This window comes from Prinia subflava, chromosome 1 (genome assembly GCF_021018805.1).
Source record: "Prinia subflava isolate CZ2003 ecotype Zambia chromosome 1, Cam_Psub_1.2, whole genome shotgun sequence".
Lineage (NCBI taxonomy): Eukaryota > Metazoa > Chordata > Aves > Passeriformes > Cisticolidae > Prinia > Prinia subflava.
Genome location: NC_086247.1, coordinates 49,605,680 through 49,623,903, shown reverse-complemented (window position 1 = coordinate 49,623,903; position 18,224 = coordinate 49,605,680). Strand labels below are relative to the sequence as shown.

The 18,224-nt window shown below is 41.9% G+C and overlaps 1 protein-coding gene across 4 annotated transcripts in view; it reads left to right on the top strand.

Annotated features, from left to right (window-relative positions):
* The window catches only part of DLGAP1 (DLG associated protein 1), a 400,953-nt gene that overhangs the window by 378,660 nt on the left and 4,069 nt on the right, over positions 1-18,224 (top strand). For all 4 annotated transcript variants that reach the window (XM_063396014.1, XM_063395993.1, XM_063396003.1 and 1 more), the window contains 2 exons: positions 7,611-8,029; positions 17,168-17,259. In XM_063396014.1, the coding sequence (XP_063252084.1) occupies positions 7,611-8,029; positions 17,168-17,259 (511 nt within the window). The remainder of the gene's footprint in view (positions 1-7,610; positions 8,030-17,167; positions 17,260-18,224) is intronic.

Below are 18,224 nucleotides of genomic sequence, written 5' to 3'. Positions count from 1 at the left end.
GGATGCTGGAGCCACTTTCTTGTTAACTCTCAGCACCCTCCTGTGACATGGGCAAAGCCTGGGTGCAGTATGACTTGTCAGCAGGGAAAGTTATCCTTGTAATTTGTCCAGAGAAAACCTGGGTGCAGCAAATCTGAGCTGGCAAAATTCAGGCCCTCTCCCGTGTCTCTGGCCTGCTGACTGTAGGAGCCAGTGGAGATGTCCATTTTCACACTGGGTTTTTTTTTTCCTACATCTGCTAAAAGTACTCAAAAGTAGCAGGTTATCTACACAATCTTCAATTCAACCAAATCTTCCTCTAAAGTAGCAGAGCATTTTCCTGTGGTTTTACAAGGCTAAAGTGATTTCAGCAAAAAGAAATGTGATTTTGCAATGACCCTGCTAGGCTGTTACCAAGTTCCTCATTAACCTGCTAAAACATCTCTTGCTGGCAGACATTTCTTTATGTGTTAGACCTTAGCCCCATTTACCCGCAGCTCTTCCAGCACTAGATAAATGAGCACATTAGAATGGATGCTGAAGGACCATTTCCCTTCAGCCTGGACACAAAGGAAATAACTACCCCGAAAGCCCAACCCTGCCCCTCCCCCCAAAGAAAGAAAGAAAGGAATGGCTGTTTGTAAATACCTTACTTCCAAAGTCCTCTTTCTACTGCAGTTTCTATTGCTCCAGAGAAAAAGGTAAGATTTGCCTGTGATAGTGTGCCCTGAGAAAGAAATATTCCTGTGTTACTTGCTGACAGCTGTGTTTGGGGTTTCCTTGCTGATGAAGTTAAGGTTGCTGCTGTTTGGGGCAGAGGGGTAAGCAGCAATCTATCATGGACTTTCAGAAGTGAACTGGCTGATAAAGGACAGCCCCTAATCCTTAGAAAATGAGTGCACTCAAGACACAAAGGCCTTATCATCACAGTTGGGCATTCAAAATCTTTTTTTTTTTTCCCTGTAACACAGCAGAGCACAATGTATTGACTATCTGTTACAGGAATAGAATTGTAAATACAGTATATTCTTCACTGTCCCTGCACTATAACATCTGCAAAGCCTAAGAAAAGCTCTTTTTAGCTTTTAGAATTTAGAATTTTATTTTAGAATATTTGAGAAATCAATGTTTTTAAAAATATTCCAGGCTTCAGAAATACTAAGTAAATGTAAAATTAGAAGAATGACACAGCAGGAAGGATAAGTACAGTAAATTGATCGTGTTTCCTTGGTAGTCTAAGCTATTAATTACACTGTTACAAAACAAGAAAGTTCTTTGCCTAATGCACCAAAATCCTACCACAACTTTCAGTCTTGGTTTCCTGCTCTTTCCTTCCCCTTTCCCTCACCTCATACAATTGTCATTGTCACACCAGGGAGTCTTACCTCTTCATGTCCTTTTAAATATTCCTTCTTCTGTGTTTGCACCAGGTAAGCAAAACATTTTGCCTCCATTTCTTGATCACAGTAATTCAAAAACAGAGCATCTTCACAGGACAGCTCTCTCTCTTCAATCTTCCATCTTGCCTCAGACCTTCCATTGGCCCTTCACTTTCTGTATCGTGGGCCTCCTGCCAAGACAATGCCTCAGTCTGCCTTCTCCTCTCGTACTGCTCTAAGGAGAAATGTGCTTCCTGCTACCTGACCACATTACAGCTGGATCCATTGCTGCTATTTATCTTATCCTCAGTTCTTTATGCTGCCGATTCTCAGGAATATTTTTCATACCCATTCCCAACCTGCAGCTCTGTGATTTCTAGCATTTATACAGTAACTCTGCCCAGTCTTTCTTTTGGAGAGAAATTGGTATGCATTTCTTTCAATCTCATGATCTTACTGTTGTTAATCTTTTATCTCTCACCTGACCTTCCTTAACTGACAAAACCCTAACCACAATGTTCTTCTTTTTTTTTTCTTCCAAGGCAGTTTTGAAAAGTGTACCTAATGAAATTCATCCATGCAATCTCAAGGCACTTCAATTTCTGTCCACTTCTGTTTGTCCTTTCTTTCTACCTGTAACTTCTTCTTGACCTCAAGGGACCACCCTCCTCACTTACAGAAGATAATTGAGTTGTTAGAAGTCAACCAGTTCCACTGAAGCAGAAAAAAAAAAAGAAATAATTTATTCTGCCAAAAACAATTAGCATGCATTCTTCGTGAACAAGGGGTTTTCAGTAGTCCCATAGCTCCATAATCAGTTTTAGTGTCTCTTGCAATTTATCTTGCCTGCCCCAAGATCTCCTCCTGTTACATTCTCACCTCCAAAATTGTCTCACTTATTGTTCTAGATGTACAATCAGCTGGTAATTGTACCTGGTTTGCCATCACAAAGAATTTTTGAATACTGAAACAATGGTAGTTTCTGGAGTAAGAACACTGCCATAGGAGACTGCAAGTAGACAGATGGTCCTTCTCCCTCTTCTCTGGTTTGTGGGGCACTGAGGAAGGTGCCCCCATATTGTGATACACAAAAGTGGATCTTACCACAAGATCTTTAATACACAAAGTACATCCTATCATAGCATATCTCTTGATATGGTATAAAGTGGAATCATTTGAAACAACGATATGGTAACATAAAGTAAACAATCAAACAAAACCCCTGTGCTGTTTCTTCCAGGGGGAAAAAAAACCCTCACATCTTTGGATTTTGTTATACTATATAAACTCGTATTTTTCTGGTTTTTTCCTGTAGATTTTTGGGGTTGCTTACTTACTTGTTTTTGTTCAACAAAAAATACTCAGGTTTTAGTGTCTTCCCTATACAATAAGCCAGCCTACAGTCTAACTCAAACTTCTCAACGCTGCGCTTGTTAGAACTTTTAAGTCTGTATTTTGGGTAAGCTAAGCAGGAAGTGTGTGATGTGACATTTGGGGGATGTCCTGTGCAGGGCTAAGAGTTGGACTTGATGACTCTTTTGGGTCCCTTCCAAATAAGAATATTCTGTGATTCTGTGAACTACTTGCATGGCTTTTCTTAGCGTCATTTTCTGGCTATCCATGTTCTCCATGGTGGAAGCCATTCCAGTGAGAAATTCTGAGGGTCATAGGTATCCCATCCCTGGAAACATTCGAGGTCAGGCTGAACAGGGCTTGGAGCCCTGATCTAGTTGCAGATGTCCCTGCTCATTGCAGGGAGGTTGGACTAGATGACCTTTAAATGTCCCTTGCAGTTTCTCTGGCCAGTCCCACCCTGGTAGGTTTCCCACATCCCCTCCCACCGTGTGCATCCTTGGAGGAAGAACTGCTGCTCCAGTCAACACAAGGCAAAGCAGGCCCTGGCTCTGACAGGGCCAATCTCCTCCTCTGGCCACAGCTGCCTGTGAGCTGAAGGAACAGCCCTGGGGCTCCCAGCCAGCTGGTGGGCTGATGCACGCCTGGCCTTGGCAGAATTGGCCATAACTTTCTGACCACAACCAGCTGGTTGGCAATAGCCTCTCTGCCCCAGACTGAGCCCTGGAGGGAGGCTGAGCACTCCAGCCAGCATCTCTGCTCTGCAATGCAAAGGCCAAGAGCTGGTAAAAACAGCAAATAAACCAACCAGCCTAAAACAATGTGATGAACAAAGATGATCAAGGAATGGGGTTGGAGCAGGAATGTTGTTCCTGCCATTAGGAACATGGTGCCATATCTGCCAACTCCTTCTACAGTTAGTTTTGTTCTGCTGACAGCAGCTGCCACCTTAGCAGAGAAGCCCACCACCAAGAAGGAGGACAGCCAGTGGGTAAAGTAAGGCTGAGTTTAACCTAAATACCTGTGAGATTTACTATGCATCAGTTGGTTTGAAATCCAGCTCTTTTCTGGGATTTTGGGTTTGGGGTTTTTTTAGGAATGAATTAAGTTACCTAAGTTGAATTGCAAACATGTTTTGCGAAAGAAAGCCAACGACTTAGAAGCTGAGAGTTGAATGCCAACAAGTGACCTTGTTGTTGTTCAAAACACATCATTCTGTTGTTCTCCATACTGGTTAATCCAGTCTGAGGTTTCATGGCTTTCTGCACCCTAGGCCAGATATCTGCTGCAGTTCTCTGAAGCTGTAATTATTACACCTTGTGCCTGCAGGGCACAACTGACTACAAAAGGGCCAAGCCTGAAAGAGAAGAAGCAAACCTCTGTTTTGAACTTTTTCCTGTTTTTAGGTAAACTTCTGAATGCTTTATATGGTAGAAGTAGCAAAAATGTTGTCATTAGCTTCAACAGCTCGCCTCTAGTATGGAGTTTTAACTGAAAGCAAAAAAGTCTCATGTGGGACACAAATGGTATTTTGTAAAACATCCTAGAAGTGAGTGAGGAAGCTGTGTCAGGGAGTACAATTACCATCTATTAGGCATTTTATATAGAAGTGTTGGAGGCAGGCAGATAGTAAGTGCCTACCTGCATTTTCATTTTATTCAAATTATATTTCCTTGGAAGTCTTTTCTTAATTTTGAACTGATGCTATATTCTATTGCCAAGTTGTTTTTCTTTTCAAGGCAGATAAGTTACATGATCCAGTGCCAAGAAACTGTCATGCAAACCTGTAGCATACTATTATATAGATAAAACAAAGGCAAAAAAAGTAGGTCATTCTATTTCGTTTGTTAAGCAGAGTCTGGATTTGGTGGTACTAGCTCATCCTGAACCCGGTAAGAGTACACTCCTGAAAGACTTGAAATGTAGAGCCTCCAACAATACGTCCTCCTGTCAAGCAGACTTTGATGCTTTCACGTTTGGGTTTTGGCATACACAGAAAAGCCAGGGTGTTAACTGAAAACACAAGTGGTCATCTGAAACAGAAGAGTGTCAGAGTCTGGGGCACTGCAGAAAGCAGAGGGTGGCTGTGACGTGGAGGCAGGGACATGGAGAAGAGCAAGCCTGGACTAAGGCATTTGCTTTTCTCACCAGTGCTATGGAAGGTGTGGAAAAGTACACTGTGTACTACTGCCTTGGCTCTCAGTGAACCCTGACTAAATGACTAAAAAGATATCCTCAGTCAGCACGTGCCTGTGTGGGCACACATGTTTTTGTGTGTGTGTTTGCGTGCGTTTGTGTATTTCAGTGCAGACAAGGGATTTGTCAGGTTGGTGGTCAAATTAAAGCAATTTCTAAAAAAACTAACACAAATTGGACCGATAGATTGTCACTGTAATGTCAGCCTAGTGTCTTTCTAATCACTAATACTAGTATGACAGCTTTTCTCTGCCAGGGGCTCGTAGCAGATACTTAGCAAAAGTATAAAGGAGTATGTGTAAAGTATAAAGTCTGTGAACTAAACACTACTCCTCCCAGTAAACTTTCCCAATTTAGTATTCTGTTGTTCAGGGACTTCCTAAACCAAATATGAATATGTGTAATGGCTCTTCCTGTGGATTTGATCAAGTTCTCTTTGAACCTATTTTTACCTTTGCTTTTTCCAGGATTCTGTGGCAATTTAATTACACATTGTGTGAAAAAGTACTTCCTTTCTTTAGATGTAGATCTTTAAACCTCTAAGCCTTGCAACTGTCTGCCTTCCTCCCCACAGTTACTGCACTCAGAGAAATGGTGAAACATCCCTTAGTTTAGACCTCTTATAGTCTTCCTCAGCCATCAGTTTTCTAAACCTTTTCTCCACTGGAAGGGATTCCATCTCCACAGTGACCCTTGTCCTCCCTTTCTAACTTTTTCTGCTGTATCAGTCCATAACAAAATACTTTTCTCTGCTTTCCAAAGGATAAATCCTACCAAGCTGAAGAATTCTGAGCACTCTTTATTCTTCAGTTTGCTGGTGCATATCATGCACTACTACAGTGGCACAACCATGACTTTTGTATCATTGAACAATGTCTGTTTCAGAAGAACTGCAAGTAGCAGGCACTATGTTAAAATGCTTGTGATCATTAAAAAGATATGTACACAAACTATTATTAAAATTTTCCTGTGACTGGTATGGCTGAGATGTTAATTTGAGCCTTCTTCTGCAGAAGAATTGGTTTGTTTTTTTTTTAATTGGAGGACCTTTCTCAACTCCTGTTTTACTTTGCTCTACTGCACTCAAAGCCCCAGATCAACAGACATTAATTTCCTCTATCAGCAGGACATACTACAATCCTCCTTGAAGCCTGCGACAGTCCTCCTGAGCTATCTGGATGCACCAGGTGTATAGGACATTAAACTCTCCCTTAGCATCCTTCCATCTGCTTCTTCACCAGCTGCAGACTAAATATACTTGATGAAATTTTGCCATCAGTTGTACTTGTCTAATTGGCTATTGCTCTTAGTGGAAGGTGGAATATAAATGAAAGGAAGTGAAATGGCATCCAGTTCTACCATCTCTTCAGCATTTTCACTGCTGCTTGAGCTCAGACAGAACTGGCAAGGGCAAAACAGCCAAAGTAACACAGGGAGATGGGTCCTAACACTAGTTTCAAGTGTAGATGTGAGATTGAGAACAAATTGGAGACTAACTACTGGCTGCATGAGTGCACAGGTGTTCTGGATTTGTAAGAAGAGGAGATGGGAATCTGTCCCCATTCAGTTCAAAACTGTTAATTCTGAACCCTAAATGTTACTGATTTAAGAAACATCTATGTTAGTTACTTTATGGTTCTACCTTCTTTTTCATCGTGGGGCAAGACAGCAGTCTGCCTCACTTGTTTTCCACTCATGCCCTCCACAATTCACTGCTGATCAAATGGGCTCTCATTAGCACCCCCTGCAACAACATTAGTTGTCTTTCACTCCTTACCCTTCTTTGCGCTCCTCCTCTGTCAGCCTTTCACATCAGATACCTCGGACTGCAGAATTTGAAAGGCTGTTTGCATTAAAAAAATCCCAAACCTCCTCTCTCCCCTGATCTTGCCTTTGCCCTCAGGGTTGTTCTTGGCCCTCAGATGCCCCAACACAAGGGAACTCTGCAAGGTGAGAGGAAGCTGCCTACAGGAGAGCAGCCATCACAATGAGGGTAACACAGACAGGTAGAGCACTAGCTTTGGTGAAAAAGAGATCATTTTGAAACTGAAGTTTGAATGTGAAAAATAGACTGTCTGGACACTGGCAATGGGCGCTAAAATTGTGAGAGATGGCAGATTTATAAGTATGAAGAGTAATTATGAAGAAGCAATAAAAATATTTATCTGAGTTATAAGTACTTTTTTGTATAAATGGAATGTATAATTTTACATACGTAGTAGACTCATTGGTATTAGTATCTTACTGATCTCACATGTGTGATTTTTAAATGTGGCTTGTGAATTTGGATTTGTTTTCACATCTCACACTTCAAAGGGGTGGAGTTTTAAAAATTGAAAGATAAACCACTTCTGAAAGTTGGGCCCCCTTAACTTTTCATTAATCAGTAACCTAAAGTCCTGAGCTATTGGCACTGTTAGCTCTCTCTTGGGCTGGCCTCTGGCTTTGTTAAACTACGTAACAATTAGAGGTCCTTGTCTCAATAAACAGTGAGCTTTAATGGAAAAAGAGAAATACTTGTTTGTTTGCTTGCAATGAGAAAAGAAACTTAGACTGATCATTTCTAGAAAAAAAACACCTGAGTGTAGCACTGAGAGGTGTGACTGCCAGTCTTAGGAAGAGTGGCAGAATGTCAGTAAGTCCTTCCATACCGAGTTATCTAGAAAAAACTTTCTAAACATTTTCTGTTTGTGCTCTCCAAAGCTTTCGCAGGTTTACACGATCTAATAGTGTAACAACAGCTGTGCAAGCAGACCTGGATTTCCATGAGAACTTTGAAATAATCGACCCTCAAGAGGACGATACATGTTCTGGACAAATATCAAGACAGTTTTCCCGAGATGCAAGCACCTCTACTGTTAGCATACAAGGGTCAGGAAACCATTACCATGCATGTGCAGTGGATGATGACTTTGAGACAGATTTTGATCCGTCAATTTTACCTCCTCCTGACCCGTGGATTGACTCTATTACTGAAGATCCTCTGGAAGCTGTTCAAAGGTCAGTGTGCCCACGAGATGGCCACTGGTTTCTGAAGCTACTTCAGGCGGAGAGAGATCGTATGGAGGGTTGGTGCCAACAGATGGAGAGAGAAGAACGTGAAAACAACTTACCTGAGGACAGTAAGTAACCACACACAATAATATTGCATCTGCAAAGAAGTATTTAATATAGGTCAAATTCACTCCAGTGAATTCTGTATTGTGCCCTTTCTTACTTAGCTAATGAAGCTATGGTTGTGATTCCCAGAAGGACTGTATGTATGTATATAATAATCCTTATTAAAGCTGACAGGGAATGCAAATGCTCGACACTTCTGAAACTCCAGTGGTATTAGCTTTTGGGATTGCATAGTTCAACGGATAATTAGGAGAGTGTGGTTAGGGATCTTGTAGCATTAATGTTTCTTAACTCTTCTATTTGAAATCACTTCTCATAACCTTAGAATATAGTTTAACAGACTGTAGTTCCTTTATATTAAATGAATATTTCAGTTGCCTTTTCGGCTGGTGATTGGCGTAAGAGTATTTAGATGTTTCTCCCAACTGAAAGAGATTTCAGTTATGCTTCTAAATTGTCTTCCCCTCTCCAGCCTCCTTACATATCCCTGGCAGTTCTCTTTTGCTTTGACCATCCCAATAAAACAAGCTCTCCATACTGTGTGATAAAAACCCACACACATGCAGACTACATCTCAGTTGTCACCACTGTCAGCAATATTAACCTACCTGTAAGGTAATAAGACTGTCTAGTAAACCTTCATTACTCAGAAGGGTTGAGGGTTGAATAGTTCACATCTTATTCATTCACTCTAATTAGGGCAGAAGGGCTCAGCATGTATTTCCCAGTCCAGAATTTTTTCTCCCAGTAAAAATGGAAGGGATTTTTTTCCATTTATTTTTCTTACAAGGAACAGTACTATTGCTAGCTGTCAACTTTAGACAGAGGTAAATCTATGAGCTTACAAACATCCTCCTTGCAAATAAAGCTGTTTCAAATTTTAGAAATGAACTTCTGGGAAACACTAAGGAGCAGCTGCTTATAGAGGATTCAGCTTTATATAATTTAGGCACACCTAAGCATATTTTCCTGGATATACAAGTAATATTTTTCCAACCCCCAAATTAGCTTCTACCAAAGCAAGGACTACTACTTGAGCTCCAGAACTGCTTCTTAAATTTTTTTTTACCTTTCTTCTCAAGAAGCATGAAGTTTGAATATTTTGAAATGTAAAGGTTTTGATTTATGAAAGGAAAGAAATTAACACTGGAAAAAAAATTCTTAGAAATACATAAGCTGTTTCTGCTGGAACTTTCCATTCAATCCAGTGAATGAAAAGGTATGATCTAGATAGTCAAAGTTAGAAAAAATTGTGAGCAACTGGAAATTGATTTTAATGGCAAGTATAAGATAATCTGAATTTTAAGATATGTAAAGGTTTTCTATTTCTACAAAGTTTATGATATATAATAGGCTAATAATTTATTCTGAAGAAAACATATGGAAGGTTTGACCATAAAAGCAGATCCAGATTGCCCATTTTCTAGAGTTTTTAAATCTCATTTTCAACTCACACCATCAGTGCATTCAAAAATCTCTTTGAACATGTATCAGAATAAAAGTGTCTCTGTTGTTTCTGTAGTATAAAGAAACAAACTTCATGAACTAGGAGAATTTAGAGTGAAAAAGAAGTGTGCACACATAACAAACAGGAAACACACAAGTTTAATGAGTCATAACAACTTAAACTGGACATAGGAAAAATATATTCTATGATGAAGATGGTGAGGCACTGGAATGTTGTTGCCCAGGAAAGTTGTGGATGCCCCATCCCTGGAAGGGTTCAAGGCCAGGTGGGTGAGCTTTGGGCAACCTGGTCTAGTGAAAGGTGTCCTTGCCCAAGGCAGTGGGGCTGAAACTAGATGATTTTTAAAGGTCTTCTCTAACCCAAACTATTCTGTCATTCTATGAACTGATAATACTGGAAAAAAACTATAAATATTTTATATGTGCACCAAGGTAGTTGGTGCACCAATAAAGCAGTAGGAGAAGAACATGAAGTGAATTTTAAGAGGCTGATAGATGCAGAAAGTGCATATCTGTACAGAATTGCCTCTCAGTGTCTTGGTGTCTTTGATATAAGACAGTTTTAAAGGGCCCTTTGAGCAATCTGTGGGAGGAGTCAGTTACGGGGAAGAAAGAGGAATGGTTTGGCTGGCTATTCCCAATACCTCCTCACAGCACACCTGGCACGTGTCCCGGCACTTCTTGTGACCGCTGGAGATGGCGGGAGGGAAAGGGTCACCTGGGTTTGGTGGGCACTGTTGCAGTACTTGTTTCTGCGTGAGGCTGTCGGCTGCTGTGGCACGTGGCAGCTGCCTCCCGCGGAGGCTGCATGGCGCTCTCAGCTGCGGCGCAGCACGTCCCGCTCTACCTGGTGCCAAGGAGAAGCATATGGCCGGGGCCACTCTGCCCGTTCAGCAGTGCCAGGAACAAAAGCCTGGTTGTTGCAAACCCTGCCCCGAAAAACGTCTTTTTCATACATCTATAAACTTTAGAGAGAGGGAGGAAAGGAGACGAGGTGCATTTGCTTTGCTTTCCCTAATGAAACATAACCAGAGCAGGGAATGCATCCTTTGTTTCCAGCCTGACATCCCCAGCATGTGTTTGGCCAGATAACAAAATGACGAGAACGTGTGATGAGCGAGGTTTTCTCGATGCCGTGGCAGCTGACAGAGGGCTCATCCCCCCGGCGCTCCACGTAAAACGATCCGCGCCTCCTCCAGACAATGCGGCCCTTGTGCGGAACAGCTGTCTCGGGGAGACGGCTCGCTGCTGTTTGACAGTAGCTTGTATGTTACACGGATACGTAGGGTATTATCTAGCTGGGAATGAATCTACCAGATGGGATTGAATGTTTCTAGCCGGGAAATGGAGTCTGCTGCTCTGTATAAAAACAAGCCGTGGTTCAGCGGCTGCACGATGAAATGCCAATGTAGAGAGAAATGTGGCTTCCCTTCCGCCATGAATTATTTATTGTACAGTATATTCCAGTTTTATCTGAAATCGTTTTCTGATAAAACCACAGCATGTGTGACAGGCAGATGAACACCACTCACACTTTGATATGATTTCAGTGTATTTTGCAGTTACAGGGGAGTTGGCTACAAACCCTTGGGCTCTCATAAAAAAAAAAAAAAAAAAAAAGAGATGTTACACATCTGAGGCTAAACACCTTGTGAGAGTTGATTGACACTTTGGATCAGGCCTCAAGTGAAATCAACTGCTGACTTTTTTGTTGTTTTTTCCTCAACCATCTGTTTGCTCCTCCTACCTCTCCCCTGCAAAATTTCAAATAGTTAGAGCCTCACCACAGTTGTTGGTGACTGTTGGCTCAGGCCTCTTTTGTCATCATTTACACACAAAAGTAGCAGCATCAGACCTGGCTCCCTGCACAGCTCTGATCACTTTTTTTCCCAGCAGCGGTGGGCACGGGAACATACTCCTATGGCCTTGTATTTGGATCATTTTTTTGCTGTTGTTTGTATTTCACATGGAGCATTGACCTTCTTGGAAGAGTGAGAAATCTTCATTTTGCCTCCCCCCGCCCCCCTCCAGAAGTTTCTCTTTCACATGGGGTTGTACTGTGGCTTTGGTGTAAAGATAACCATCGGAAGCAAACAGCAGGCTTGATTCACCACAAGTCAGGTGTAATGTGGGTTTAGTGGCGAGACAAGCCAGGCCAATCAAGTCAAAACTAAAGCAGAAAACCAAGGCTCTCACAAGACAGGTCATTATCACTTGCGTGTGTAGGGTAGCCCTCTGGGCTAAAGGTTGACCTCAAATCTGCAGGAATCTCACTGCTCAGGATCAGAGCAGTGGTCATCCAACATTCAACAAATTCATCCAGTTCTGGCAAATTATGCAATGCTTGCACACTGCTGTTTTGGTTTGTTTTGATTTTTCAAAAGAAAACATAAAAAGTAAAGGTTAGACATAAGAGAATAAAGTCTAGGAAAAGGTACATTTTTCATAATAGTTGTGCATGGCAAATGAAAAACAGACCCGTGAGTTCAGTCTCAGCCATAAGCACGAAAAACCATTTGCCATTCCTCTGCAGGGCTTCTCCAAGCAGTCCTGGTCTCTGCTGCTTCGAGGAGTGAGACAGCTGCATCCTGCAGTGGGCTGGGGCAGCCGTGCAGAGGGATGGTCACCAGCCTGACATGTGGCCGAGTCCTGCTGGAATCCCCCTGGCTACGTGCCTCTGGCCACATGCCCAACTCGTCCTTTTCTTGTTCTGGTTTTCTTTGTCCCCAGAAGGGACTGCTCCGTACACGAGGGTTTCTCAAAGGAAAGCCAGCAAGGAAAGCCCTACCAGTGCCCAGAGGCTAGCAAGGCAAAAAGTGAAATCCACAAGCAAGGAAATGACTTAGTTAGGGAAAAAAACATTAAATGTGCTAATAAAAGCCAAGTAAGTCAGAGAACACATGGAAACCTCTTTAATCCAAATGAACAGCATTTGCTCATGCAGACAGCCCTATTAATTTCAATGAGATCACTCCTGTAAGTATATATGACTCAAAGAAAGGACTGCTCCTTCCCTAGTTTGTTCCATATGGCTGTTTTCTCCTTAACAGCTGAGCTTAAGACCTGAGCAGTAGGTTTAACTTTGAATTTCCTGGCTTTTGTCATGCTTGGAATTATTTAAATGTAGGTCTGTCAACATGAATAGGCTAAAATGCTGGTCCATCCTGGCTTGGAAGTGGATTGTGACAGCTCTGTGGCAGAATTGCTTCATATGCATCGTGCCCAGCCAACATCTGCAACGCAAATGTCAGGCTGTGTCCCTGTAATTTCAGCTATTGTTCCTGCCACTTGCTCCTGGGGCAGTGAGCAAGTCCCCGGTATTCTCTTCCCTAGCTTGGGCCCTGCCTATCAACTAGGTGTTTTCACATTAAGAGCATTTGATAGTTGGAGTCCTGAAGTGCCTCCTTTGTCACTTGTTAGACCCTGGGGCGTGTCAAAGTTCAAATGCAAATACATCAGTTGAGGTTTTAAGGCCTCAATAATGCTGCCTCTTCTCAAAACTCCCCCGGCTTCTATGTGATTACTTTTCACATCACTTCAGGTGTGTTTTGTTATTTTCTTATATTCTGTTATCCTTGTTACACACGCAGTCACCTTCCTAGTTAGAGCAGATGACAATAACTTTTTTTTTGGCTTGTGTTCACAATTCTTTTATTTTGTTGCTTTCCTAATTTCTTTTCTGATGAAAACATGGAGGAGGGAAATACATAGAGCTCTACAATTTCAAAACAGGTCCTATGCAATTCTTAGAACCAAGAGAAGAAAGAACTTACCATTTGAACGGCACATAGTCCAAGTCTAATTTAAAGAATATTTTAAAAGAAGAACATGTTAGGGAGTTAAAGACACAAGGATATTTACTGTCATGTGTCTGTCCTAGAGTAATTTTCTGTGATTCTGAGATAAGAACAGTAATAGGGAGGAGGCATTCCACAGTGGCTGAATTCCATCAAAACAGCTATAAGTTCTTCAAGAATAGGCATAATTGTCCATGTCTTAGAAAATGTCACAGGAGAGAACCGGATTTACAAGGAAGATAGGCTGAAGCAAGAAGGGAGGAAAAAATAAAAGGAAAAATTCAAACTATAAAAACAAAACACTGCAGTACACACACTTCTCCCTCTGGGCTAGGGGTGGCATCAAAGCATATGATGGATGTTAACAATGTTGCTTAATGCATTACTAGAAGGCACTCAGATCCAACAGTGCTGAGTATGCTGTATAGCCGCATATGGAACAGAAAGAAGATATGAATAACATTATATAGGTGTTTAAATCCATTATGATTGCATCTTGATGGGTCAGGAATTTTTGTTGCTGGGTTTTATATGTTTTCTTTGTATCCTATTAGCTGGACAGACACATCAATTTGAATATTTATGTGTTTTTCCTCCTGTACCCCATCTCCCTTGCTGTTAAAGATTTCTCTGATTCTTTTCTGATATGTTTTGAGTATTATCGTTGCAATTCCATTTATTTTCTTGGTATTTGGCTTCAAACCTTGCAGGCTTTTCTTCTAAGAAAATCTATTGGTCTGTTTTTGCTTTTGATTTTTCACTACACCTTGGCCTTTCTCTTGGGCACCAGAGATTTTGACTGAGTAAGCAAAATGAGCACTGTGCCTTGAAACACTGAAAGCAATGTGGGTTTGGAAACAAGACTTAGGCTATTGATAAGGCTTTGTGTCTTCTGGAGACATTCCTTTCAGGTTTTTTGCATGCTTTGTGTTTTGTCTTTTCCCCCCCTAACTTCCGTGACAGGGTTGGTTGTTGACGAGTTGCACATTAACAGACCTCTTGCTTTTGAGGGGCGAGGAATCAGTGACACTTGACTAGATACAGCCAGAGCTACAGCAGAAGTGGCAACAATAGAGAGCAGCATCAGCATGCATCCCGCAGTCAGCTGGGATGATGGTTTTTAGGCAAATAGCCAGTCACTAGGCAGCCAAGGACAAGGACTTCCTTTTCCCTCTGCTGACATCTCTGAATATTAAGCTCTTCTTCCCTAAAAGAAAGGGGCACATTCCCATCCATCATCAACAAGTTGTATATACATTTCTTCATGCTTGGGATGTGATTTCCACCTCATTTGGTGCAGATTTCCAGGAAAAGACCACCTCATATCTTTTTTTTTTTTTTTTTTTTTTTAATCCCAAGAAGTTGAGAGACTTTTTTCTCCCCTTCTCAAGTCTTGGGAAGCGTCAGAGTGGCCGAGCTCCAGATGAGGCAGCTGTTCCCAAATATACTCAGTGGGAAGAGTTTTCATAACAATGGGAACCACATGAAAGCTCTCTGAGTAGCTCCTCCTACTATTGAAAAGTCCTTTCAGTTGAGTGGTTTGCATATTGGGTTGCATAAATGACTAGACACACCAAGGGGTCCATTTTCAGCACTGTGTGCATAGAATTAGACACGCAAGCCTTGGTAACAATAATGAGAGTTGTGTGCAAAACTCCCTGCGCAATATGCTGAAAATATTCTGCTCCCTGAATCTTCCAGCTCACGGCCACTTCCTGGCAGTGCTGAGCTGAGTTCTGGGAACAAAATGAAAGTCTGGGCTCTGTGTGTGTTCCCAGAGCTCTCTCCTATAGGTTCTGAAAAAAATGTGAAAGACACTCTCTTCCCTCCCCCTTTTCTCCCCCCCCACCTTGGTATGCCTGAAGTATAAATGAACTTCACATCCCACTTTTCCTTCAACAGCCTTAAGAAGTGAGCTTTGAGGCTGGTGAAGGAAAAACCACTTGCCTTGAAGGAGGAGAACACAGATTTTGAATTACTGTGTATCAAGTTTCAGTTTATCATGAGTATTTGGGCCAGTCTGCTTAACATGTGGCTACTCAAACCCTTGGAGAGGCTGTTCTCTTACCAAGCACTGCATGGTGACATTCTGGTAGCCAGCACTCCAGCCAGTCACAGGACCAATGAAATGCTTGTTAGAAGGGGTTATAGCAAGGTTGCATGTATTTATGTATGTACGTGTTTGTTTATTTATTTTTCGTTGTGGTAAATCAAAATACTTAGCAGTATTTTCCCAGGGGAGCTCTGTTAATGCTGCCTTAGCTTTTATACAAAAAGTGACTGTGCCCAAGGGGTGGTGCAGAAGATGGCAGCTAGGTATCTCTTCTAGGTTCTGCCAGCAATTCACTCACCTTGACCTGGCCTTTCATCTGTTTGTTTTTCCTGTTCCTCCTTCACCTGTCTTGTATATCCAGGCTGTAAATTTGTCACGGAAAAGTTGCTGTGTCTCTTTGAGGGCTGGGACAATACAAAGATCTCTGAGTAGAAATGATAGTGAGAACTGTGACACAGTGGTTGCCATTCATGTTTTTCATTAAGGGAGTGGTAATATATAAATAAATTAAAAAAATATATTTTTTAATCACTTGTTAGCCAGAGAATTGGGAATAATAAATTGTTTCAGCTGAGATGGAAAATTAATGAAGGAGCTAGATAAATCTGTGATGCCAACCTGTTTTTTTAAAGACAGTTTTGGGTTTTTTCTGAGCATTAGAAATCTTAAACAAACTGGTAGCTGCTTTCTTTTTATTTTAATTTTCAAAGCATCAATTCTTTCACTCCACGGTCCCTAAAATCCCACTCTGTTTTCTGGATTCACTGTCTTACTGCCACCTGAGGCCACGTCTGCCTTTCCGCTGTGTTTCTGCATGCTTGCTTCTTTTATCACACACACTAAGGCACACACGTACACGTGTTCACACACATGTACAGGTGCACACACAGGGTCACCCCCTGGACCAGAACTCCCCAGGGAGTCTCTGAATGCACCAGTCTACGCCTCGGTTTTGGGCAGTGCATTCCCAACTACCCCTGGCAGCAGTAAAATCCCAGTGTCTGAGTGAGGTTGAATGCAACCAAAACAGTGTGAGCTCCTGCTTTATTCAGAGGCATTTACTATGGGCTGTCTTCTGGTTCACTGCAGCCCTTCACAGCACTCGGTCAGTCCAAAGGGGCAATAAGCACCCAGCTGTCTGGACAATGGAGTCCTCAGCCAGCTGCGCTAGGACTCTTTGACACCTCCCTCCAAGCCACCAGCAAGGAGGAGAGGCCAGGGTGAGATTGCTCCCTGAAGTACTCCTGGGCGTTGGAATTCAAAGGCAGAAGCAGCCTTGCATTGTGCTCATGGAAAGTACTCAGAGGGTCCAGATGAGATTCACTGGCGTGCACTAAAACAATCATCCCCTTTCTGGGGCTCTGCTCCAGAAACACTCAGCTACACCTGACAACAAGGCCCGAGTTGCTAAGCGAAGTGGAGAAGCAAACAGGGTTTGAGAGCCGCGTGTCCTTGTGCAGGGAGCTGGGTTTGTATTCAGAGCCTGAGCCTGGGTCACAGTGATACGAGTGGTGACATTTCTGGTGAGCTCTCTATACAGCCTGCAGAAGCTTTTGATTAGCCACGTTTACACTGTCAGTACAACTGGTTACAACTGGTCTCACTGGAGGAATGAGAGTAAGATGCAGCAACCTTTTACATATTTTTTGCCTCGTGGAGATCTGACCTTAGATTTATCAACTTTCCTCTTTTTGTGACTGCAAGATAACATAGCTTTTGAAAGCCAGAGCTGACTGCTGCACAGCTTTCTTCTCTTTTTTTTAATCAGCTTTTAGTTGACTGCAGCAAAGAAAGCATTGTGACTTACTGTCTTTTTCTCTCAGTTCTAGGGAAAATTCGAACTGCAGTGGGCAGTGCCCAGCTTCTCATGGCTCAGAAATTTTACCAGTTCAGAGAACTTTGTGAAGAAAACCTGGTACGTAATTTTTCTGCTAGATACCAATGTGTGCCTTTCACTAACCCTGTGAATAATCCTACATAAACCAAACTGACTAGCGTGGCAGTTCTTCCAGTAAAGGCCTTGATATGAATTTGGGAGTAACTCAAACTTGTCAGAGTCAGTGTGAGTTTTACAATAGCTTGAGAGCCTTAAAATAAAAGCAAAAAGCTTTGGGTGAACTATCACTGAGACTTTGCTACTGACTTCAGAGAAGCAAGGATCTGTCCCTTGACCCTCATGTTCATGGGCACGTGGGTGAGTAAAACACGTTAAGGTCATTGAAGATGGATCAGAAATCTCCTGAATTGAGCTTTCCCAGGTGTTCTGGAAAAACTCCAGACTAAAATCTGCCTCAGTGGACAAACGCAACAGCAATTGGCTCTGTCTTAATACGACTTCCAATTCTTAATATAAAAACTGAAAAAGCCTTCTGATTGCACATCTTTGCAATTGACAGTCTACGACTGGGCAACCTGCTAGTGTCAAGCACTGAAAAACTCGGAATCAAAGTGTAATCTCTGGTCTCCTTGTGATTCTAAAAATATATACTTTATTGTTTTCAACAATTGCACCTTTCATGGTATGATCATCCTGCCAAAACCCTGTGAATGGCACAAGTAGAAATTTTATAAGGCAACCAACTGACTCTTTTGGGTTTATTGCTTCTGAAGAGGAAGAAGAAAAACTAAAAGCAAAATAAAACCTGAGCCATGTAAAAACATCATGCAAGATGACACTAGTAATTTGTTTATTAACAACAAAATTAATAACAATATACCAGTGTAGTCTGAGAAGGCCACAGCACCCATGAAGCCTTGCTGACTGGTAAAGGAACTTCTCACCATTTCTGAAAAAACATTCTTGAAGTGAGTGTGTGCAACGTCTCATTTTAATTAGTTTTAGCTGGGAACCAGCTTATAGAGACACATCCTGTAGAAATC